Source organism: Petaurus breviceps, unplaced genomic scaffold, assembly GCF_028583685.1.
Source record: "Petaurus breviceps papuanus isolate PSGF00001 unplaced genomic scaffold, PetGlider_PUasm1.0 91041, whole genome shotgun sequence".
Classification (NCBI taxonomy): domain Eukaryota; kingdom Metazoa; phylum Chordata; class Mammalia; order Diprotodontia; family Petauridae; genus Petaurus; species Petaurus breviceps.
Window position 1 is genome coordinate 38,446,845 of NW_027187400.1, and position 24,395 is coordinate 38,471,239.

The following is a 24,395-nucleotide window of genomic DNA, read 5'->3' on the forward strand; positions in this document are numbered from 1 at the left end:
CTGGGTTCCAGGGCTGCCCTGAGGACACCATGTCCCTTATATCTGGTGAGGCCTGAGCAGAGGGCCTTGGAATCGAGGTCTTTTCCTTGGTGCTGGCTGGAGGAGTGAGGGTCTCATGGTGCCAGCTCAGGCATGTGGCTCTTGGGCTGGTAAGAGATTTCAGCTTTGGCACTGGACAGAAAGACCCCAGCACAGAAATGAGCACAGGCTGGCGCGTGCTAGATCCTTTAATGTGCCTCCTGCCATCACACGCCTTGATGGGCTCTTGGGGAAGATTTTTAAAAAGCCTCGAAGGGAAGGGGGTAGGTGGACCGCAGGCTCAGCCCTGCAGCCCCGGCTCCGACACGATTCACCCTTCCACAGACCTCTTGTCCCCCATGTCCTGGAAGGCTCCTGCCCTTACACTGGGCTCTCCTTGAAGAGAGGGAGAGGCTGGCTCTTGCTGCCCTCCATACCCTCCATCTTCAGCCACTCCATCTTCTGTTGGTGCTGCTGGATGGCATCCTTCACACGGGTGTCGATCATGGCCTCCGTGAGCACGCCATCCTCTGAGGCGTAGGCTAAGGCCTGGAAGAGAGAGAGGACAAGGGCCAGGAATGAGATGTGACCAGATCACCATCTCTGCGGTGCTCCTGGCTGTTACCAGACCACTCAGAGGCCTGTGCAGGCTTCCCCCTGGAGCCACCCCATCCTCAAGCCCCTACAGGCTTTTACCACAAGGGGCCCCCAGCCCAAAGCCCTTTATTGCTCATAGGCTGGAGCTGGGAGCTGTGACCCTGGAAGACACTGGAGAGGCAGGAAGCCTCCCTACGGCCTGAGAGGTGAAGGGGAGCTGGCCATGGCTAGATTCTAGCTTCTCTGGCTCACCTGAAGGGGCATCCCATTACTGAAAGCCCCTGCTCTCCCCAGTGTCTCTGTGCTCATGAAATTCTGATGAAGTACAAAGAAGCTGGTCACGAGCAATGGTTTCCAAAGCTGCCCAGAGCAGAGAAGCTGCAGAGCCTTGGCACAACACACACTGGGCTCCCAGGGCCCAGAACCTGGATATGACTGGACTCTCACATAGTGACTGCAAAGCAGGCTTCAGAAGGAGCCCGCTGAGCTTAGGGAGACAAAGAGGCCCGGTTCCTTTTGGGTCAGGGGACACCAACCAGCAGCCCTCACGGCCTAGCCGTGCACTGACCCCCAGTGATGCTTCACTGGGCTCGAGACTTGGGAAGGGAAAGCAGCATGCAGTTGCCCACCGAGGTGAACATCTGTTCTCTCAAGTGAGATCAGGCTCAGGGGCCACCAGCTTGTCCTCTAAATGCAAGGGAACAAGGAGGAACCCCGCACACTGGCATCCTTGAGCTGGCTAAGAAGAACTACCAGCCCCATAGGGGATACTGCATCTCATGAATATTCACAGGCCTCCCCCACCCCCCATTCTGCAGAGGACTGAGAGGCCTAAGGCCAGCCACCCCTCAGCTGGCAGGGAAGAGGCTTCTTATCTGGGCTCTCAATTCCACCAGTTCAATGGGGTTCAAAGCAGGGGGTCTCAACTTAGGGCCCCTGGGCAAACTCATTGTAAAGGCAGGCAAGGCAAGTGGCTTCCCTAGGGCTTGGGCCCCGCATGTCTGAAGCACACATGTAGATTCAGAGAGAAAGCAGTGCTTGTCTCCTCTCTGGGCCCGCAATGCCCATAAATTCAATCGTGGAAGTCCCAGCAATTCTGTGCAGTTCATGCGCTGCTGATTTTCTCAATGACCTTCTAAAAATAGAAAGCTCAGGGCCTGAGCTGTCAAGAAAGCAAACGGGGAACGCGCCTGGTCCCCGCTGGGAGCAGCTCACGCCGTTCAGGAGGCAGAATCCTGTCCTTCCATGCAGATATTTCTAACTAATCTCTCTCACCTGCCTCATAATGGAAGGTGCTGTCAAATGGAGGAATTCACAATTGGCCTTCGGGCAATTCTGAAGCAAATTAATTTTTACTTCCAGGAGGGCAGGCCAGCAGCTGGTGGGGGTGGGGTGGAGGGAGGGAAGAGGCAGAAGTAACCCATCCCTCCAAAGAATCCTACCAGGGGCTCCCCAACTGTCTGGAGGAAGTGTCTTCCAAGGAACGATGGTCCACCTGTGCTCAGGCCAGGGTGAGGGGGGCTGCCCCGGCAACGTTCTTCAGAGCCAAGCCCCAGAAGGCCCTGACCCACAGGGCTAGGGCCTCCACAGTATTATGCGGCCAGGGCCCACCACCTAGCCCTTCCCCTCACATCACTTTCAAAACAAGGAGTCTTTTTTGTGACCCTAACTCTGTCCTTCTACGTGTCATGAGACAAATGGAAAGCAAGAATCCTCAGCACAGCCTGGATTCTGACTGAGGCTCTTCAGAACCACTTGCTTCCTCTGTGACCTGGGGCTAGTCCTTCCCCCTTTTCTGGCCTCAGTTTCCTCATCTGAAAAATCTGTCTTGGACTGGGTGATCTCGGAGATTTCATCCAAGTCCCCAGATGGGGGGTGGGGATGGGGACAATGGCATCCTTCTAGGCTGGATGAGGTCACTGCTGGGACCAACCTGGCCATGAAGCCTGCTAGCCAAGGTTCACCTCTATGCCACAATGAGGCAAAGGAGAAATAAATAAAAAATGCAACCTGAAAGCCCCAGACACTGAAGGCTTTTCATGCAGGGCACAAGAGACACCTTCGTGGTTTGTTGCTGAACGTTAACACATTTCTCTGGTTGGCAGGTCTTAAGGCCCCATATTTGAGCCCTGCAGTGCCGGAAGCCCACCCATTTTCAGTGTAATTAGACATTGGCTCAGGGGGTATTGGGGGCCCCAACACAGAAGGGGCTATTGTTTATGCCTTTTATTTTCTAGGATTCAGAGTAACAAGGAAAGTGGGCTGGAGCTGGCATCCAAAAGATCCGAGTTCAAATCCTGCCCCACATATTTAACGGCTAAACAACTGTGGATAAATCACTTGCCCTCTTGGCTGTTTTCATTGGTAAAATGGAGATCAAAGAAGACAAGGCAGCCTAAATGTAGGCTATTATTGTTACTGGGACTGTCATTGGCCTGGCAGTCTTGTGTGAGCACTGGTGCTCAGAACCAACTTGGGAAGCAGGAAGGCCCACCCACACTTCATGGGTGGGGAAGTGATTTGCCCAAGGTAACAGGGTTTGCAGTAGGGAGACCAAGACTGGACTTTGGCCCCATGAAGCTGTCTCAGCCCAACACCCCAAAGGCTCCACCTGACCCTGGAGGACTGAGGGTACGCTTCCCCACAGGCTGGCGCTGGCCTGAGGGAGTGGCTGGGAGCTCCAGGCTGGGCTGGTCTGTCTGTGGGTCGCAAGGGGCACAGAAGGCCTTCAAGGCCCATCCCCAACCCTGTGATTCTCCTCTAGGTGCTCTCCAGCTCAGCCAGACCTTTCTAAAACGGTGGTGCCCCAAACAAAGCAAAGGTCACAGCTGTGGCCTGAACAGGCAGCAGAACAACTTTCCCCATCCAGTTCTGCATCTCTTAAAAGAGCTTCTAGCAGCCTTGGCCTTCCAGGTGGCCCAACACGAGGTAGAGTCCTACGGAGCTTGCAGTGCACTAAAACCCCCAGATCTTTTTCCGATGAACAACATTTAGCCATGCTCCCCCCACCTAGGGCTTGGGAAGCAGCTTGTTTTGAATAAAGATGAGATTTTGTATGTGTCCCTACTAAATTTCTTCTCGTTGGGATCACGTTTTTATGTTCTAGCCTGTGAGGAGCTTTCTGGGTCCCATTCCCCACTGGGTTAATTTTGTGTAATCTGCAGGTCTGATAATCACCCTCTATGCCTCATCTAAGTCACAGAGCACACAATGCCAGGTGATTACCTGCTGAGTCAGCACATGCGACCAGTTCTGAACAGAACGGACGCCCTCCATTTTCATCAGCAGCTCTGCCTCATTTTCTCTCCAAGGGACATGGCACCCCCGCGCTGTGTACTCCCTGGCCCAGCCCCCTCCTCCCCTTTTTTAATGTGCCTTCTTTCCCTATTAGATTGTAAGCTTCTTGAGGACAGGGTCTGTCTTTCTTTTTCTTATACCCCCAGCACTAATCACAGTAGGTGCTCAATAAATACTGACTGACCAGACCGGCGGCACAGTCTAGCCCACACCTCTCCCTATCTGCTATTTCCCATCACCGTTCTACCAGCCTGAGGAAAGCAGTCAGGCTTGGATGTCAGACGCCCCCCACACCGGCTCTCTGCCACCATGGATCCATCTTCTAGACGCCTGAAAACTCTGACCAGGAACCGAAGTCAAACACCAGTGCCTGTCTGTCTTTCCTGTTTGAAACTTGGCCCCTCTGCCCTTCTCCAATGGTGTGACCTCCCACATGGTCCCCACTGGCCAGTGACTTAGCACCCTGTGCGCCAGGTCTTTTCCTTTCTGTTCTCGTTGTCAAAGAAAAGGGAATAATAAAAGGGCTGAGCAGCTCTGCTGCCATCCCAGCTACCCCAGCAGGCTCTGGTCCCTTGATGAGCCCCTTTTCTGCTTTTAAGGTTCCTGAAAACCTTTGGACATCTCTACTGCTGTTTGTCTTCCTATATTCTAGCCCCCCCCCCAAAAAAAAAACCCCATCTTTTTTTTTTGGCTTGGATTTCTAGAGAATCAATTACAAAACTGGTTGAAATAATTAGCAACTTTGCCAAAGTTACAGGATATTAAAAAACCGCACACAAATCATTAGCATTTCTATATACTACCAACAAAGTCCAGCAGAAGATATAGAAATTCCACTTAAAATAACTGTAGTTAATTTTATAAATATATTTTTCTATTATAGAAAAATATATTCTATAAATACAAAATACCTGGGAATTTACCTGCTAAGACAAACCCAGAAACTATATGAACACAATTACAAAACACTTTTCACACAAATAAAGTCAGATCTAAACAATTGAAAAAATATTAACTGCTCATGGGTAGGCTGGGCCAAAAAATGACAATTCTACCTAAATTAATTTATGTAGTGCCATACCAATCAAACTACCAAAAAATTACTTTATAGAGCTAGAAGAAATAATAACAAAATTCATCTGGAAGAAGAAAAGGTTAAGAACATCAAGAGAATCAACCAAAAAAAAAATGGGAAGGAAGGTAGCTTAGCCATATCAGATCTCAAACTATTAGAAAGAAATAATCATCAAAACAATTAGGTACTGGCCAAGAGAGAGAGTAGCAGATCAATGGAACAGGTGATACACAATACACAGTAGTAAATGACAATTTTTTTTTTTTTGCTTTTTGGAGGGCAATTGGGGCTAAGTGACTTCCCCAAGGTCACACAGCTAATAAGTGTTAACTGAGGCCGGATTTGAAATCAGGTCCTCCTGACTTCAGGGCTGGTGCTCTATTCACTGTGCCACCTAGCCACCCCTAGTAAATGACAACTTAATCTGGTATTTGATAAATGCAAAGATCCACACTTTTGGGACAGCAGTTCACTATCTGACAAAAAATACTGGGAAAACTGGAAAGCAGTTGGCAGAAACTACATATAGTCCAAATCTCATACCATACATCAGGACTAGGTCAAAATGGGTACATGATGTAGACATAATGGGTGATACCATATGCAAATTAGGGGAGCATGAAATACTTTATCTGTCAGAGGTATGGATAAGGGAAGAGTTTATAACTAAACAAGAAAGAGCATTGTGGGATGTAAAATGGATGATTTTGATCACAATAAAAAGGTTTCATACAAACAAATCCAAGGTCAGAAGGAAAGTAGAAAACTGGAAAAAAAATTTACAGCAAGTTTCTCTGATAAAGGCCTCATTTCTCAAATATATAGAGAAACGAGCCAAATTTATAGGAATAGAAATCATTCTCTAATTGATAAATGGTTAGAGGATATGAACAGGCAGGTTTCAGAAGAAATCAAAGCTATCTATAATCATAGGAAAAATGTTTAAACCACTATCAACTAGAGAAATGCAAATTAAAAGCAACTCTGAGGTACCACCTCACACCTATCCGATTGGCTAATATTTCAGAAAAGGAAAATGACAAATGCTGGAGGGGATGTGGGGAAATTGGGGCACTAATACCTGCTGGTAGGGCTGTGACCTGATCCAACCATTCTGGAGAGCAATTTGGAACCACACTCAAAGGGCCAGGAAACTGTATTCCCTTTGAGCCAGCACTAGTAGGTCTTGTATTCCAAAAAGATTAAACAAGGAAAAGGACTTCAATGTGCAGAAATACAGTAGCATCTTGTGGTGGCAAAGAACTGGAAACATTGTACACAGTGTTAGCAATACTGTCCAATGAAGTACTCATGCCTGAAAACACTATCCTCCTCTGGGGAAAGAGCTGATGGAGTCTGAATGGAGATCGAAGCATACTTTTTGACCTTGTTATTGTTTTTGGTCTGTATTTTCTTTTACAACATGATCAACATGGAAATATGTTTTGCATGGCTGCATGTGTATAACCTATATTAAACTGCCTGCCTTATCAATGACAGGGGGTAGAGGGGAGGGAGAAAGAGAATTTGGAACTCAAAATTTAAAAAAAAAATGTGCATTTTTTTTTATGTGTGATTGGATAAATAATATTTGAAAAAAACAGCCAACACCTGGATTTGATTCACAAGACTCAGGCAACTATCTTCATGCTGGACATTGTCAGGTGTGCGCCTTCTCTGGCTGGGCGAGTGTGTTATTCCTACATCTGAAGCCTCAGTCCAGAAACCCAGATCTTGTTCTCAGAAACCATCTTCTTTACTAGTTGGTTGCTTTGCCAATCTGCTTATCTCTCCTGAAGCTCTTGCCTTCCACTGGCAAACGTGATGGAAACACTATCTGGGCTGCAGTTGCTTGGCCAAGACTTTGTCATCTTTAGCAAAAAAAAATTTCTAGATTCCCTCTGGCAGCGCCCTTTGTGTCTACGTGAATCACCAGAGGTGATCACTAGGAGAGAACTGGTACTGTAGGAAGGTTTCTGGTTTATTTTCCATCACACTTAGACCCTCTTCATCTTGGAGGATTCTTGTACCGACAGCAAACTTTCCAAGTGAAAACTATGTATTTGGGGGAGGGTCTGCCCACAAATGATGAGAAGCCTCCCACACTATGGAAAGCACAGGGCTGGCCTGAGGGGCACAAGAGGTCCCAGGTATCCTTTGACGCTCTTCAGGATTTGAGAGGAAAAAGACAGTTGTTCCTGTGGATGCCTGAGACTGCAGCTTACATATGAATTGTGATGGAAGTCACAAAACTGAGGATGGTGACATCTTTGTGGAAAAGGAAAACCTCTAAAAACTCTAATCCAAAGAAGGTGAGCACAGCTGGCCACCAGCCATGTTTTACGTCATGCCCAGGTTTGTCAGGAGCATTGTTTGGGGTTTGTGCTGGACTGCATCCCTTCTCTGTGGGAACACACTAAGCTAAAGTCTTTGATGGAGACAGCAGAACATTATTCTAAATTTATCTGCCAGCACATCAATAATTCTCTCCACTCCCACCTTCTCTGCTATTCCTGCTGTACCCACAGCCGGGCCCTGCTTTTTTGGGAAGCAGAGACATATGTAAGGAGATGGTTCCAGAAGCTCCAGGCCTGGCTTTGGATGTTAGAAGACTAACACACCTGTGCTCTTAGGAAGGTTTAGGTAACTGTAACTCACTACGTGGCATCACCCAGAATCAGTTCATGCTAACAGGAGACCCACAACACTGGGCAAACCCACATCCATGGCTATCACAGTGCCATGCCCCTGGGGCTAAATAGGGAGAAGGCTGGACTGCTTAGGAAAAGACCACACAGAAATTCCATCCTTCACACACAAAGATGCTGCTAACACTCCTCTTCCCCAGCTACTGCCCAAAGGACATATGCTGTGTGAGGTGTTGATACAGAAGCCATTGCTATATTGAGCAATCCACATTCCCTCCTTTGAGATGGATTCCAGGCAATGGAATTCCAGCTAGCTATGGTAAGAAGGGTTCAAGTATAAGTGGCTGCCAGAGAGTCAGTCATAGAATGCCCAAGGTAGATAGGAACCTGGGCAATCACTGAGCCTAGCCCAGCCCCAGAGAAGGCTGGAGATCAGGCCTCAAAGTAATGAAAAACCTGGCCTGAAGAAAAGAAACAGTTCTAAAAACCAAGAGGAAAAGGCTATGGATCAATGTGTGTTTAGGTCATGGACTGGCAGATCAAACTCCAATTCAGGCCCCAAACCTGAAAAGTTCATTAAGAAAAATTCGAAACCTACTTGATAGTTAATAAAAAGCCAATTTTTGTTTTCTAAACTCAAACATACTTCTTTAAGATCTAGTCCAGACATTGCTGCAGGGCTGTAATGATGATAATGGATATAGAGCCCAGCACATCTCTGGTAAGCTGGAGGTGCTTCTTAATAAATGTTTATTGGCTGATAAAGTGTGCAAGCTACTACTCCTTAGTGGGTGGATTTGAAAATGTCTGCTTTTCTATGGCACTGAGTTGGAAACTTTTGGAATTGTTGTTGACAATATTTAGGGTCACATGCTGGCCTAGATCTAAACAGGCCCGCCAGTCTGGAAGGTCCAACCAAATCAAACCCCACCTGCATCTTGTAGCTTACAAATCTGAAGGACCCCTGGGAAAATGGCTCTTACTGGAAGACATTTCAGTCCTATGCTACAAAGAAGGCCAGGGATAAATACAGGAGAAATGGCTACAATATCATCCCCTGGTATCAGGCCTACAACATCTGACCAAATGCAAGTACTGAGGCTAGAACCTGGCCCTGTACCTACTAATGCCCCAGACATAATGGCAACAGGGTAAGGAGGACCTGCCCATCCATGAGAGCAGCCAGGAAGAACACTGATGGAAAGCCAGAAGAAATCTGAAAAGGATTCAGGCAAATGGGGGAAAAGGTAAAAAAAGGCAGATGTGGTCAAGGCCAGGGCTTAAATATGTGAAAGTGAAATCAATTGAGTGCATAATAGTTGTTTTTACCGGTTTCTGAAGACAAAATGGATACTAGGTGGTTGGAAACCATGCCAGGCTTCTGTGGTTAAGGCTGAATGGAGACGGGTAAGCCTGAATCACCTGGCTGGTGATGGGTCCCCAGAGAATGGCAGGAAAACCCAAAACAGGAAGGAGAAGACGCCTCTCAGCAAAGGGGCCTGAGAGCTGACCCACACCTGACCAGACACCTGCCTGTGGTCATGTGAGGCCAGAACAATCCCCCAACCAGAGGCCTAAACTCCTTTAATTAGGCTTGCATCTCTACTCTGTTCACCTCAAACAGTTCCCCCAGATGCAGAACTAGAGAGAACCTGTCACCTAGCAACCAAATTTCCACTCCTCCCCCTTCCCACCCAAAGCCCTTCAGGGTATTCAGCTAAGTACCAGATGATCTTCGGGACAGCCAAGGAGACTCAGTGCCAGGATGGAGCCTAGAGCAGCAGAGGCAGAAGGCGGCAGGTGAGGCAGGCAGGAAGGATGAAGAGAAGAGGCTTGGCCTCTGGGACATCGGTTAGAGATTACCAGGGAGACTCAGTCAAGACGACTGCTCTGCCCCAAGAAGCCCAGTGGGCCCGAGACCCCAAGCAGCAGTCCCTGACAGTGACAGGGGGCCTGGAGGAAGGAGCCAGGGGACAGAGACAGTTTTGACGAGGCCCAGCTGACCTGGTTAAAGGAAGTTACCATGTTCTGAAGATGGTATTTACTCAGGAGAAACAATCCCGCCCTTAGTGGTCCACAAAGCAATTTTCTACACTTTGCAAAAAAGAAAAGGGCCTCCTTTCCCAGCATTTCAATACTGTTTTAATAAGCCTAATTGGAAAGCAAGAGAAGATCCTTCAAACCCTGCAGCCTGCAGCATCTTCCTGCTCAGACTCACAAAGGCAGGAGAGAGGTGGGCCGAGCTTAGAGAGAACAGACCTTCTAGCTTCCACCTTCCACCACCCATGTCCAAAGGGGTTTCCTGGGCCCTGTCTCAGTCCTGTTGGGAGCCGAGAAGGTGGCCTCAGACTAGGCTGTAGGACAATGGGATGGTGGAAGGAAGGAAGAAAGGAAGGAGGCCCAGAGAACCCCCATGTTTCCAGTCTCTCCTTCTCTGGGTTATTACCAATCCTGTCTTTAGGTCCAATATAACAGTACCATACCAAGTTGGATGTAGCAAAGACAATGCCCCTGTTGTTTGAGGGTGTACTTTTTAGACTAAGCTATTCTGGTTAGAAAAGGGGGCCATGGGCACATCTGATAATCAGCTGAGCCCATGAGCCTCTATCTCTGTGGAAAAGCCCCTTGGCCTAGTTTGGTGTTACAATGATGGAGGGCGGCACTGTGCCCCTGATTCTGTCAGCTCTGTCTCTGAATAGTCTGTCAAGTTTCTAGATTTATGTAGCCTAAGAGGGAGCCAGCTCTGGCCCATATAGGAAATGAGGTGGCACTGTGGACAGTGGGTTGGACTTGGGGTCAGAAGCCCTGAGTTCAAATCCTGTCTCAGAAGTGTTAGCTGTGTGACCTTGGATAAGTCACCTGACCTGTTTTCTTCTCCGTAAAACTACATCAGAGGGCTACTGTGAAAACTAAATGAGGCAATGTATATAAAGGCTAACCATTATTATTGCTGCTGCTGTTGCTCTATAGAAGGGGAAATGGAGGCACAGGGCAGGTAGCTGATGGGTTCCTTCTCCCCCAACAAGCAAAGTCTCTGGACTCCCCCTGGAGACACACAGGCTCTTCTCGTGTCAGGGAGAGCTTGAGAACCACCTGACACCAGCTGTCACAGGGAGTGACCCAGGAATGTGGTCAGGCTCCCTCCCAGACCACTATCCATCTTAAAGAATAGCCCCGGGCATGGAATGGCCTGCTTGGTCAGGCCAGCAAGGCCTTCTGCTGTCTCTGCATAGCAGTTCTGACACAGCTCCTCCAAAAGAAGCCTGCAGAGGGAGAGGCATGACAGCCCCAGTGGCCTCCCCATAGCAAGCCAGTCCAAGCGACTTCCATCCCCTTTGGGGCTCTCCCTTCTGGTGAAGGTATAAATCTGGAGGAGACAGAAAGCAAATCAGCCCCTGAGTGAACCTAATTTTCAAAATGACAATGCAGATGCACTATTAATGTGACAGACAACCCAGAATGGCAGCCTATGCTCACATCTGCCTTTGACTCAGCTCAAGAGCAAATAAGAGAACATCTGAAAAAACAGTTACCAAAATAGAAAACGTTAATTGGACATCCAACAAACTTTTCCTACTGCAAGCAATAGATGCATTGGCACACAGCACAGCAGTCTAGGAGATGGCCAGGCTACTCCAAGCCATGAAGGCATCTGTTCAGAAAGGGGGGCCCAGCATGACTTGTGCCCACTCAGAGAGAAGCTGAAAACAGCACAATTTCTGAATCCCCTATTGCAGGGGTGGGGATCCTGCGGCCTTGAGGCCACATGTGGCCCTCTAGGTCTTTAAGTGTGGCCCTTTGACCGGATCCAAACTTCACAGAACAAACCCCCTTAATAAAAGGATGTGTTCTGTAAAACTTGGACTCAAAGGGCTACACGTGGCCTCAAGGCTGAAGGTTCCCCACCCCTGCCCTATTGCATCTGATTGCTCCCCAATATTTACTGTTTTGTTTTTTTTTTGCTTTTTTGGAGGGCAATTGGGGTTAAGGGATTTGCCCAAGGTGACAGGGCTAGTTTTTGTGTTAAGTGTCTGAGGCTGGATTTGAACTCAGGTCTTCCTGACGCCAGGGCTGGTGTTCTATTCACTGTACCACTTAGCCGTCCCTGTGCTCCAAAACATTTAGCACAAGGAAAGAAGGAAAGTGTGGCCAGGTGAGACTAAGCACAAGCCTGCCCAGAGGTACAAGCCCCCCCCCCCCCCCTTCGGAGATCAGCTGTGCTCCTGCTTCAAACTCACCCCTCTGCCTGGGATTCTAGGCCCTATAAGACAGACATGTCTGGTCTGATCTTGTGACTTCATTCTATGCTCCAGCCAGCCCAGGCAGCTCTGTCCAGGGCCCTCCCTGAGGACTTTCCCTGTCCCCCCTCCCCCCCACCCTTCGGTGCCCTTTGCCTACATGATTAACTTAGTGCCTGCAGACTCCCTGCCACCCCCCCATCTGCTGAATTCGCACACATTCTTTAACACAAACTCGAATACCACCTGCTCATTAAAGCCTCCCCCAACTAGGGCCTATGGTTTGGAAAATGTCTTTGTTGTCTGGTCCTGGCAATCTGTAAAATGAAGGGTCTGGAGACCTTTCAAGTTTTTCTCAGCTCAGCTTTCTGGGCCAGCATGTAAGCATCCACGCAGTCTCAGGAGGAGATGAATCACCCACCAGACAGGACACAGCACTGCGCTTGTCAGCACTCACGTCTGGAGGGCGGCTTGGACTGTCCTTCCACATACAGATACCGTGCGAGCACACTGCAGCTGATTCTGGGTAGTTCTGGATCGATTCTTGGAAAAAGCATTTAACAAAGACAGATCCTGCCACCAGACAGCCAGGGCTCAGTCTGGATCCTGTCAAGAGGACAGACTAAGCGTGACACTATAGCACCCCATCAAAGCAACAGGCCAGTGGACTGGCTTACATGAACAATGCCGTCCTCCCTAATGATGCTGCCCAGCTGAGGGCCCCCCGCCACACACACACACACACACACACACACACACACACACACACACACACACACACGCGCGCGCGCGCGCGCGCACGCACACAGACACACACACACACACACACGCAGGAACAGCCTTGTCTGCACACCTCGTTGTGGTGAGATGTCTAGGAGGGGAAGCAGACACACGTGGCAGCTGCTCCACATGTCGCCCAGAATGCCAGCAGTGAAGTGGGGGCCCCAGGCAGCTCCACACTACAGACACATGAGCCTTTCTCAACAGTGGGGCAAATCAGCCAGCCACAGAAACGATCACGCCTAGGACACACCAACAGCAGGCAAAGCCCCAGTGGCCCCACGGAGACGCTCCAGGGGCTGCGTTTACTCACGCAACCACTGAGCAGGCCCTCAACACTGAAGGTGCCCTAATCTCAGATTCCTCTTCCAGGCAAACCTTCCCACTCATGCTTTCACCTCAAAGGCTTCTCTTGACAAAGGCTGGTGTCATCTTCGAGAGCCAAGGCCTAACAGGTCTGAGGAAATTCTGGTCATGAAGTTAAATCACTAACTGTAAAGCAATGAAGTGAATGAATCCCCACCCCACAAAATAAAACTCCAGGCAGTGGGTGGAACCTGTGAACTCAGGATCTGGAGCCAGAGCTGAAGGGACCTCAGAAGTCACCTAGCACAAGCGCCTCGAGGGTTACAGGAAAGGGAACGGAGGTAGGGACGTATCGGCGGATCAGTAGCCAGGTTCAGAGGCAAAGCCAAGAGGCAGAGCAGGTACTGGGAATAGGCTAGAACTCTCTCAGGACTTCCAGAATGGATGAAAAGCAGCTCTTTTCAGCCCGACGTGGACAGCACCACCAGGGTGGAAAGGCTGCTGCTTCTGGGGCTATTGTAGACATTTGCCTAATTATCCATACAGCCCTCGCTGCAAAAGTTCTTCAATAAAACTCAAATCACAGGCAGGAAAATGACAGTTTGACGGCATCTCTCCAGTAAAGCAGAGAGCAGGGGGGAGTGCTTGGGGGCTCCTGACCTCAGTAGCCAGAGAACAGAGGACAAGAGGGGCAGAAGGTGTCTCCTCTGGGAAGGTTTATGCAATGGCAGCCCCAATCCCCCCCATGAAGGACTTCCTAGGTTAAGTTGGCCAAGTGGCAGGATGTCACTTCTGCTGGGAGACTTCTCCTGTCAGGCCCGACCTTGGAACAAGGACAATCCAACGACACACCAAAGAGCCGCAGCTCCCACCAAGGACAGGTCTCTCTGGCAGCTGCCAACTGAGAGCCAGCCCTGAAGTGGGAGTGCCCTCATGGTCCAACCCAGGGGACAAACTTTCCTGCTCTGCTCCCTGGTCTGAACATCCCATGCTCAGGGGACAGCACCCAGGACCAGAACCCAGATTGCCACAAAGATTCCAGCACCAAACCACCCCTTCCCTAAGCCATCATCTAAAGGCTTCCTTAGGTCACAGGGAGGTAGAGGCAAGGGCTTCTGGCCACAGAAGCAGGGTCTAAGGCATTCTCTTACACAGGCAGGGCTCCACTGGGTCTGGCTTAAAAAGAGAACCATTCTGGGGTAGGGGCACAGAGTGATTCTCCTTTTCTCTCTAGTCTGTTGGGGCCCTCTTAGGGAGACCTCTTCCTGATCAAAGCTCTTGGTCATTCACCCGGTGGGTGGGCCTAGTAGGGCTGCCTTCAGGTACGCTGCTTGACCCAGGACGTGGCAGCCTTTGTACAGAATTCAGCCAGATGTGGGTCAGCAGGATGGATAATGGAGACAGACCACCCTCTCAAAACTTCCACATTTACCAAGGATCTTCCCCCAGTGATCCAAGGGATGGGCAGGCAATATCCTCAATCACATCTGAAAAGCCCTGCTGCCCAATCACCCTGTCACCTCCATTTAAGAAAAGATGGAAGCTGCTGCTGTGAGAGCCTTGAATACATAACTGCCACTACATGAAGCAATGGTCAGAGTGGTTCCAGAACCAGAAGGGAACATGTTTGGGAGGAGAAGAATGAGGGCCCTGGTTCTTAGTTGGCAGTGCCCTCCTCACTCACCTGCCAGGCAATGGCGAGCTGGGAGATCTCCCGCCCGGACATGCCTTCGGTCAGCCTGGCGATTTCTGAGCATTTTTTCCCGTAGTCAAACTGGGCCAGCTTCAGGCGCCTGAGAAAAAGGGAGGAGTTAAGTGTGTGGGTGCTGGGCCCTCTGGGGAACAGCTACCACTCAGGACTGAGAGCTAGGGTAGGAAGGGACCTCAGAGGCCATCTACTACAACCTTCTTAGGGCTTTCAGATGAGGAGAGTGAGGCACATATGTATTGATGGCAGAATCTGAACCCAAGCCCACCAGTGTTCTCATGACTATACTGGCTACAGGGCACTTTCTATTGCTGGGGGGTGGAAGTGGACTGATGCGCAAATGGTACAGGGGTCAGTCACTCAGCAAGCATTTATTAAGCGCCTACTATGTTCCAGATGCTGTCCAATGCCAGGCATCAGAGGGCCAAGGAAAGGCAAACACAGTTGGTGCCGCCAAGGAGCTCTAGTCTAATGGACCAGCTGTGCCTGAGCCCTCCAGGGCAGGACAGCAGCGACTGTGAAAGAAAATGAGCATGACAGGCAAATTCCAATTCAGGTCAAGGGAAAAAATGGGAACTTGAAATGAAATCACTGCTCTTCACCTAAGGCTGGAAACAAACATTCCTGAAAACCAGGACACAAAGAGAGGCTGGTAATATTCCTTAGCAGGAACAAGAGGAAGCAGGAGCAGGAAGGTCCTTCAGCCTTAACAAAATCAAAAGCATTCCCAGAGGCTCTTCTCCCTGCAGGCAAGGGACGGGGGGCACAGGAAGAGCAGCTTCTACAGAAGGGAACCGCGCCCCCCCCCTGACAGTTATTCCCACAGCTCCCTGGAGCTGAGAAGGAGACCCAATTCTTGGCTCCCTCCTTGCTTCAAGCCCTGCCCATGAAGGGAGGGGCACTTGGAGATCACTAGTTCATCCAATAACGTTTATGGGCATCATGGATACATTTTGCTAAATGTTGCCAGTACAAAACTGTTTCAGGAAAGAAATGCGACAGTGGGATTGCAGAGTTTCAGAGTGGAACCCCCCCAACCACAGCCTCCACCCCAGGGGAGCCCCAGGAGAACCGAACGGCTCGGCCAAGGGGAGCACAACGCGCATCACCCGTTGCTCTGAAGGCCTTTTCAAACTGGCTTTCCACTTTGGGGTGAATAAAGGCTTCTGCCTAGACGCCCTAGAGAGCTGGGGCAGTGGGGGCTGGGAACGGGCAAGGAGGCTGCGCTGAGGGGCGCTGGGAGCCAAAGGCCACGTGCTAGCTGAGAGGGAGGGAATCCTTAACGAGTCACGCGCTTCCCCCCCAACACACACACACAACACACACACACACACACACTTACTGCTTCCCTTCCGTGGCTGGCTTCAGAACATACTTGTCAAAGTACATCCTCACCAGGCGCTCCCGTTCTGGAAGCTGAGGCAGGTCAAAGTTGACCATTTCATCTATTCGGTCATTGATGGCCCAGTCAAATTGCTCAGGTTGGTTACTTGCTAAGACCAGCATAAACCTGTTGGGACAAGCCAAAGGGGACTGCGTCATGTGTGCATCTTCAACTGGGCTGCAAACAGTCAGGAACTCAAACCCACCACAACTAAAAGGATTCCTTGTCATTTGGCTGAGTGTTCCATCTGGGCAGAAATTCCCATTTCCCCCCAAGTCTTTCAAGCTCATTACATACTTCAGAGTTCAAATGATTCTGCAGAGACCCCAAAGGGGGAGGAGGCGAATGTGCCGCTTGTGCCACCACACAGGCAGCCCAGTGCCCCCTCCCAGCAGGCTCTCTTTCTGCTTACATCTGCAAAGTGTCCTAAGCTCTTGCTCCCTCCCAACTCTCTCCTCCACATGATCTGATGTTACCAATTTAATGAAGCCTTTCCCTTTGGATTAGTCTTTTCACAGCAGCTATTGTGATATACCAGAGCTCCTTCACATCTGTTTAAGCTAAGCCTCAAGGAGGAGGAAGGTAGAATCCTTGCAGCCCCCAACCCACCCCCTGCTGGGGTCCTATTCTCTGCTAGAAAAACCACTTAGTTTCCCCCAGGCCCACAAGCCCAACAGCCAGGCCTATCAAGGCCAATTTCTTTAGCAGAAAAGAATGTTTCATCTCAGCACTGCAGAAGACCTGGCCCACCCTGATGAAAATCCCAGGCCCTGGAAGTACTGAACTTCAAGGGGACCCCTGCTTTGGAACCCCCATCTCCATAGGTTTCTCTTGAAAACTTGACTGCTGACAGCTGTGATTCCCAGGAAAAACCTCTAATAAGGAAGACGTTCCTATAAGGAAAAGCAGAGCACCCCAGGAGACAAGTGACCACAGGCAGGTGACAAACTCCAAAAACGCTTTGGGCCAATCTCCCTGAATCATTTCAGGATTCTCTGGATCAAAATCGTGGGTTTGTCTTTAATTGAGATCTCAAAACCTCCGTGGAGCTGTCAGAGCCACACATGAAGCTGACAAGAGGATCTGATGCCAGTGGGACACGAGCCTGGACAGGCAGGGGCCGGACAGCTCTGGAATGCCTCTCAGCTCTGCAAGTCTGGTCTACCTGGTAGAGCCTCACTGAGCCTCCCAGTCAAGAGACCCTGGCCAGTCTGTCACTAGGTGGGACCCTGCCGGACATGGCATCCAGAAGACAGAAAGCAGGAATTTATTTCTCCAGAACTCTGTGAGAAACTTCAAATGTAGCTTAATTCCCAAGAATGGGAGACACTCTCACTCTTATAAAGACAGAATAAGTTACTGCTATGCCTTCTTATGAGGCCTTGGCTCTAACCAGAGACTCTCCTGCGCCTCCGGGGCAGAAGAGACCACCTCACAGGCCTTCAATCACAGTAACTATGGGTGTCTTGGAATCAGTTCTTTCTTTATCACTGGGGATAATGTTTAAAAAGACCATTTTTTCCAGCCCCAATGACACGATTCCTGTTTTCATCTGATATGGCTAGGGTGTTTTGAGAGTGAATGAACATAGTCTAGAAGCAGTGCTGGCTAAGCCAACGTGACTTTTGACAAGGTGCCCTTTTAGTTCCTGAGAAAAGACTCTCTTCGGGGAGGACCAAGCAGAGTGGCTAGTCTGTGTTAGTCTACCTAAGGAAGTAGGCATTAGCTCTTGGGCAGGCAAGCATGTGAACCTGACTGCCCAAGCCCCCCATGGAGCCAAGTCACCATCAGCAAACGGAGACATCCCTCCAACTCAATCTGAATTTCACGACTGCTCACAGATCACACAGCCAGAGCCATCAGAGCTGAGTCAAACATGCAAATGCTGAGGGAGAGCTACCACAGGGATGGAGAGGGCAACAGCAACACCCTATTCTCCCCCAGTCACACAGGAAGGCACCAACTGTCCCTGGTGGGACAGCTGGCACACTGAGTGGGTCCTACAAAATTAAACTGGGTCTTTTCCCACAGATTGTTGGTCTTTGGGGTTTAAAACCTGTGAGAAGTGAAGTCAAGTCCTTCTGGTTGAGGAAGAACTGGGAGTGTGGGCTTCACTTCTCAGTGAACAAGGCTTACTTGACTAGGCCTTCATCCTGGAGGACCATCAACCTCAACACAAAACATCATGGCCCTGAAGAGGTTTCCTGTGAACAAAGTGAAGGTGTACGTGTGTGAGTGTGAGAGGACGAGTGTAAGCGTGAGTGAGAGGACGAGTGTAAGCGTGAGTGTGAGGACGAGTGTAAGCGTGAGTGTGAGAGGACGAGTGTAAGCGTGAGTGTGAGAGGACGAGTGTAAGCGTGCGTGTGAGAGGACGAGTGTAAGCGTGAGTGTGAGAGGACGAGTGTAAGCGTGAGTGTGAGAGGACGAGTGTAAGCGTGAGTGTGAGAGGACGAGTGTAAGCGTGAGTGTGAGAGGATGAGTGTAAGCGTGAGTGTGAGAGGATGTGAATGGACGTGTGTGAGTGAAGGAGTGTAAGCATGTGTGAGTGGGAGAGCATGATTGAGTGTATGTGTGTGTGAGAGGGAGTAGGCACACACCCCTGTCAGACCAGCACATTCTTAACCCACGGCCTCACAGCATTCTCTCTGGACGACACTAACAGAACCCTGGATCACACACTGAGTGTGCTGTGGGGATATTTGGCACGAGGGACATGGCACTGCCACCCCACTGCACGTCCTTACTTGTTGCTGTGTTGGCCTGTCCGATGGAGGAAAGCATTCAGCGTTGCCCGCAGGTCTTCACTTATCTTCTCCTGCAAAGAGGGATTGCAGACAGCTGTCAGCCACACAGGGTATGGGCAGGGCAACAAACTCTAAAAATGTCACTACCGAGGGCTTTTTACTTGCACTATGTAACCAGAGCACTGGTGGGGGTCCCTGAAAGCTGTCTCTTGAAGGCCAGTGAAAAAGGGAAGAAGGTGGTCACTGATCAGAAACAGCCCCTGCTCTACTGGAGTTCATGCGAAGGAAGAACACTGTTTCCAAGTCTCACATTCTCCCCCAACACAAGAACAAGAATAATCACCCTGAAGGAGTTAAGATGGCAGATCAGAAGCCCGAGCCCCAATATGGCGGCTCCTATGGACTGGAAGGGACATCCTGGGGGAGAAGAGGGACTCAGGGGTCTAGAGTGGGGGGTGAGAGGGGCAGGACCAAGAGAAGCAAGTTTCTGACAAACTGCTCCCCAGCCTTGGCAAATCCTTCTGTTCTCACATTTCCTGAATGCTGAGGTTATTGGGTTCAGCTGTTTCTGCTTCTTCCTTGTGTTCTATTTTTAACTGGTGCCAAACAATCTTGATACTCGCTGCTTTCTAATAAAACTTGACGTCTGCAAGTGCGAGCCCTCTTTCATTCCTACTTTTCATTTTTCCCTTGAGATTCTGGGCCTTTTGTTCTTCCAAATAAATTCTATTACTTCGTCTCTCTCAACAGCATCCCTTTGTATAAACAGCATGGCGCTCAAATCCACAAATTAATTTGGTATCATTTTGGCACAGCTTAGACATGAACACTGAACATTCTCCCAGTTATCTGAGTTATTTTTTATTTCTTCCGAGAGCATTTGATAATCTGTATCCATCCAAGTCTCGCACGTGCCTTGGCAGGCTGACCCCTGGATGTTCTATGCATGTTGTAGTTCTGAATGAGATTTCTTTTTCTATTATTTCCTCCTTGACTTCGTTATTCCCATACAGAAATGCCACTTTTTAAAAGTTAATCTTCCATCCTGTTATTTTATTGAGTTATTAATGTTCTCAATTAGCTTCTTTATTGATTCTATAGGGTTTTCTAAGAAAACCATCATGTCATCAGTCATCAGCAGGTATTGATAGTTTTGTCTCTTCTTTGTCCATGATTATGCCTTCTTTTTTTTCTATTATTGCTGTTGTTAGAATCTCCTGAACTGGGTCAAACAAAGGGCAAAGGGGATATTTTTGTTTTACTCATATTTAATGAGAAACTTACATATAATTCTTTTAATTTTTAAATTTTAGACACATCTAATGTAATAAAAAATGTTTTGACAGCTACATTTTGCAGGGGGTTTTTTAAACATAAATTCTGTGATATAGACATTACACATAGCTTGGGAGGGTTGAAAATAAAACTTATTGCCTCGGGGTGGGGTAATTATATGCCCAAAGACACTGGGCATGGTAAAATCCCTTCCTAATCCATAAAAAAGAAGTTCATCAGAGTGAGATGGAAAAGAATCCCCAAGTTACAACAAAGATCAGCCCAACCAAATGCCCAAAGTGAATTTCTCTTTCCTTGATTTCTATCTCCTGACCAAGAGTTCGTTTGTCTGTTAACTTGCTGAGGCAACCTAATCAAGGTAAAAAAAAAAAAAAGGGAGCAGCCAAATAATGAACTCTGTGACATGTACTAATGGGTGTTGTAGAAAAATAAGACTGGCTAGCTGAATGCCCTTGGATCTACTAATACAGCTACCACCTCTGTACTCCAAGGAGGTCAAAGGAAAGGTAAAAGGACCTATATGTACCAAACTATTGAGAGAAGCTCTTTCTGTGGTGGCAAAGGCTGGAAAAGTTATGCTATCTGACTGTGCTGTGAGAAATTATATAGAGGATGGTTTCAGAGAAAGCCTAGGAAGACTTGTATGAACTGATGCATACTAAAAGGATCAGAATTAGGAGAATAATCTCTGCAGCTACTGTGCTGTTCTAAGATAACCAATTGTGAAAGACTCAGGAATTCCGATCTACACAGGAACAAGCTACAAGTCCAAGGGACTCATGCCACGTGTTCACCACCTAAAGAGCTGATAAACTCACCCAAGCGTGCAGAGTGAACCATGGTTTTATTCTCCTCCTTCTTTCCCTTGTCCTGTCCCCCTCCCCCTCGATATGGCCAATGTGGAAATTTGTTTTTCATGACTATCATGTTTGTAATGTATTTCTTTGCTTCTCAGTGGGTGGGCAAGGGAGGGAAGGAAGAGAATTTGGAACTATATTTTTTTCAAAAAAGTTGAATGGAAAAAAACTCACGGTGGCTCGCTTTCTCAGGAAGGCATCAGCTTCATCGACAAACAGCAAGAGGCTATAAATGAGAAGAAAGTAAAGATGAAGGAACCCGGGAGGAAAAGAAGCTTTGTGTTTCTGGGCAGAAGCCCAGATGTGTTGGGGTCAGCGGGCTCTTAGCATGATATTTCCTGGGCATTTTGTGGGCAAGAAGCTAGATTGCCAGGAACCAGAAAGTTTTTCCTGCAGGATTTTAAACCTCTTATGGCACATCATTATCCTTCCTCACCAGACACCCCAGGAGCTCGACAGGTCCTTGATGTGCCTTTATTAGGCAATAAGGAAACACATCTCTTAAGCCAGGCATGTGATTTTAATATTTATTTCACTTCTAGCACTCAAGGAGTTTGGCACCAAAGAGCACTTGACATGCATCTCTAATCACATGATTTTAAGAAGCTAACAAACACCAATGGAGAGTCCTTCATGGCCAACAGTTTTTACTTTATAAGATGAAGAGGTTTGAGTGACTCAAACCAAATTAGAAAGAAGTCACTGCCTAGACTCATGGACAAGAGAAAATTCTTCGAATCACCAAGTCAGAGCAGAACAAGGAAATCCTACTATAAAAGTGAGATGCCAAATGGAAACCGGACTTAGGTTTTCTGCCAAAGTTTTCCTATCTAATGGATGAGGATTAGACACTGAGTGATGCTGTTTCTTAGTAACAAAGGAAGACCCTGAGCTTGCGGAGGCTGGTGATACAGCAGCATGGTGCCTGTGCCCTGTCCACCCCAAGGCCTCCGCCTTGTGTTGGAAACTCTCGGCCTCAAAGGCCAGGCCAGCACATCTAAGCACAGTATGGCCAGGCCGTTCAAGGCTTCGAGTAAGGGAGGGCCTGGGCACAGACTGCACACCCATCACCCGAGAACCAGCCCAGTGAAAGCTGGCCCTAAAATCATTCATTCTTTAGCTACAATAACTCACGAAGGCTCTCTGGTCAGAAAGTGGCAGTAGCACTCACAGTCAGGGAACCACGAATCCACTGAAGCCCTGAGACCAGGGGCTGAGTTACTCAACAGCAGGACTCACTTCTCTTAAAGGTTTACACACCTAAAAACTGCACATACCCTCACTTCCTAGGATAAAGTAACAATACTAACACCTAACTGATTAAACCTCCTTGCCAGGGAAAAGAGGGCAGAGAGAGTAGGAGACTTACTTTCTAAGCTTTCAATATTCTATTTTTTTTTGTGAGGCAGCTGGGATTAAGTGACTTGCCTAAGGTCAAACAGTGTCTGAAGTTGGATTTGAACTCAGGTCCTCCTGACTCCAGGGCACTGTGCCACCTAGCTGCCCCAGTTTTCAATATTTTGTATTCAATAAGTCCTATCTTCTGAAAAGCTCTCATGATGAAAGCAGATTAGGTATTGATAAGAACACCAGAAGAAAGTGTCTGTCAGAACACACACACACCACCAATTAAATACTTTTTTTGCAGTGTTTAGAAACTGTAAATACAGAATGAGGAGAGTCAGGCTATGCTGAAGTTTCTTTCTGCATGGTGTGGACAGGGCAATGGGCACCCACCACAAAAATCTCTCCCATCCAAATGGCTCTGAGCTTCCCCTGCTCAGGAGGAGGCAGGCTCAGGGAGCCAGCTGGAGGACCCCTGGAAATCCAGGTATAAGCTTGGTCCTAAAGAGGATGCAGGGAGTAACGGACACTTCAAAGCCACTTGTATTTAGAAATGAGATGTGTGTTGTAGGACCCATAGCTCAACCGTCAAAGTTACCGCCAAAGGGGGGTATACCTGTAAGACAGGTGCTGCCTCCTTCCCACCCGAGGCCCCCAAGGGCTTGACTCACCCTCTGCGGCTGGTGTTGGCCCAGTCAAAGACCTTGTGCATGGCAGTCACCCCTTCTCGCCCCATAGGGGCAACATCACCACCAGTCATGATGGCATAGTCCATACCGGAATGCATGGCTAACTTCTACAGGCGAGAACAGAATGAAAGGGAGTGTTAGGCATTGCCTACTTCAAAATACATGCATGTGCTGATGTTAACAGGAAAAGAATCAGTAAAGACTTTTCTATCTACCATACAGATGAAGAGAAACCAAGGAAGAGGGAGGCCTTGGAATTTTAAAATCACTAGCAATCATTCCTTCACTTTGTAATAAAACATACATAAGAACCCTTCCAAAGAAAACCTACGTTCTCAAGAAGTACTCATTCATTCTGCTGAGCCAACATGACAAACTCAGGCATCACCTCTTATCAAAAGTTATTTGAAAACAAAACACCGATAAACATTTTCATTTTGCTTTGCTCACAGGATTTAAACGCTCTTGCTTACAGTCACCAGAATGAATCCCTTAGGAGCCCTCTTTCTTGACATGGGCACTCTCATCATTTCCTCAGGGAAAAATTCTCTGAACCTCATTTATTTTCTAAAACACTAGTTTTGAGGTTCTGTCCCCATAAAATGAGGGTTTCAATCCACAAAGTCTAAATGTAAGTTTCTGGCAAGGCTCTCAAACTACTTCTGTCAAAATGGGTGTATAAATCTAAAAGTCAGTATTAGTCACCATTTTCAAGAAAATAAGGTAAGAAAAGCACAGCTAAGGAACAAACTCACTCATAATTCAGTCTTCCTCTACCATTCTAAGGTTATTAGTTTTTTAATGTGAGGACCAACTTAGGCCCCTTCTACCTAAAGGATAAAGTGAATTCAGATAAATATCGGATGTCTAAAGTAAAGAGAAACAAGATAGCTGACCATGTGTCAAATGAGACCAACAGAGCTGGAAATGAGATTCCTTCCTAACACTTTGTAAGCAGGTCCTGACAGATGGTAGAGTGCCATCCAATTGGAGGGATTATTTCCCTTCCATATGCTCAGTGGATGACACAAAGGGCACTAAGGTAGGGAACCAGAGGAAACCTGGAAGAGTCCATCAAAACAAGTCTTCACCCCTGTCCCCCCTAACCCCGCCATGACCCCCAGCTTGGGAACCAGTCATGGAGCAGCAGCCTGGAGCATGTCCACAGCCCACTTCTAAAGACTGGTCAGGAAGACCAAGGGCCTCTTTATACCTGGCAGCTTGGTGTTTTGGAGCTGAAGGGAGGGCCTAGCTCACAGCTCTCCCAACACCAAGGGATCTGTCCCCTCCCCTCCCCTCCCCATCCCTGGGACAAAGGCTGGGCTGGCCTGGGGGAGGGGGGGTGAGAGGCTCTAGTCTCCAACACTGATGTGGCAGTGTCCTGCGCTGTGGGCCCTCTGGTGCGCCAGGATCT

The 24,395-nt window shown here is 48.5% G+C and overlaps 1 protein-coding gene across 1 annotated transcript in view; it reads right to left on the reverse strand.

Moving 5' to 3' along the window:
• Positions 1-211: 211 nt before the first annotated feature.
• LOC138154371 (ATPase family AAA domain-containing protein 3) overlaps positions 212-24,395 on the reverse strand; it is a 62,569-nt gene continuing 38,385 nt past the window's right edge. Inside the window, exons 11-16 of the mRNA XM_069079098.1 lie at positions 22,964-23,088; positions 21,123-21,174; positions 18,796-18,866; positions 16,010-16,177; positions 14,644-14,752; positions 212-567 (exon numbers count right to left, since the gene is read on the reverse strand). Coding sequence (XP_068935199.1) covers positions 400-567; positions 14,644-14,752; positions 16,010-16,177; positions 18,796-18,866; positions 21,123-21,174; positions 22,964-23,088 — 693 coding nt within the window. The 3' untranslated portion in view covers positions 212-399. The remainder of the gene's footprint in view (positions 568-14,643; positions 14,753-16,009; positions 16,178-18,795; positions 18,867-21,122; positions 21,175-22,963; positions 23,089-24,395) is intronic.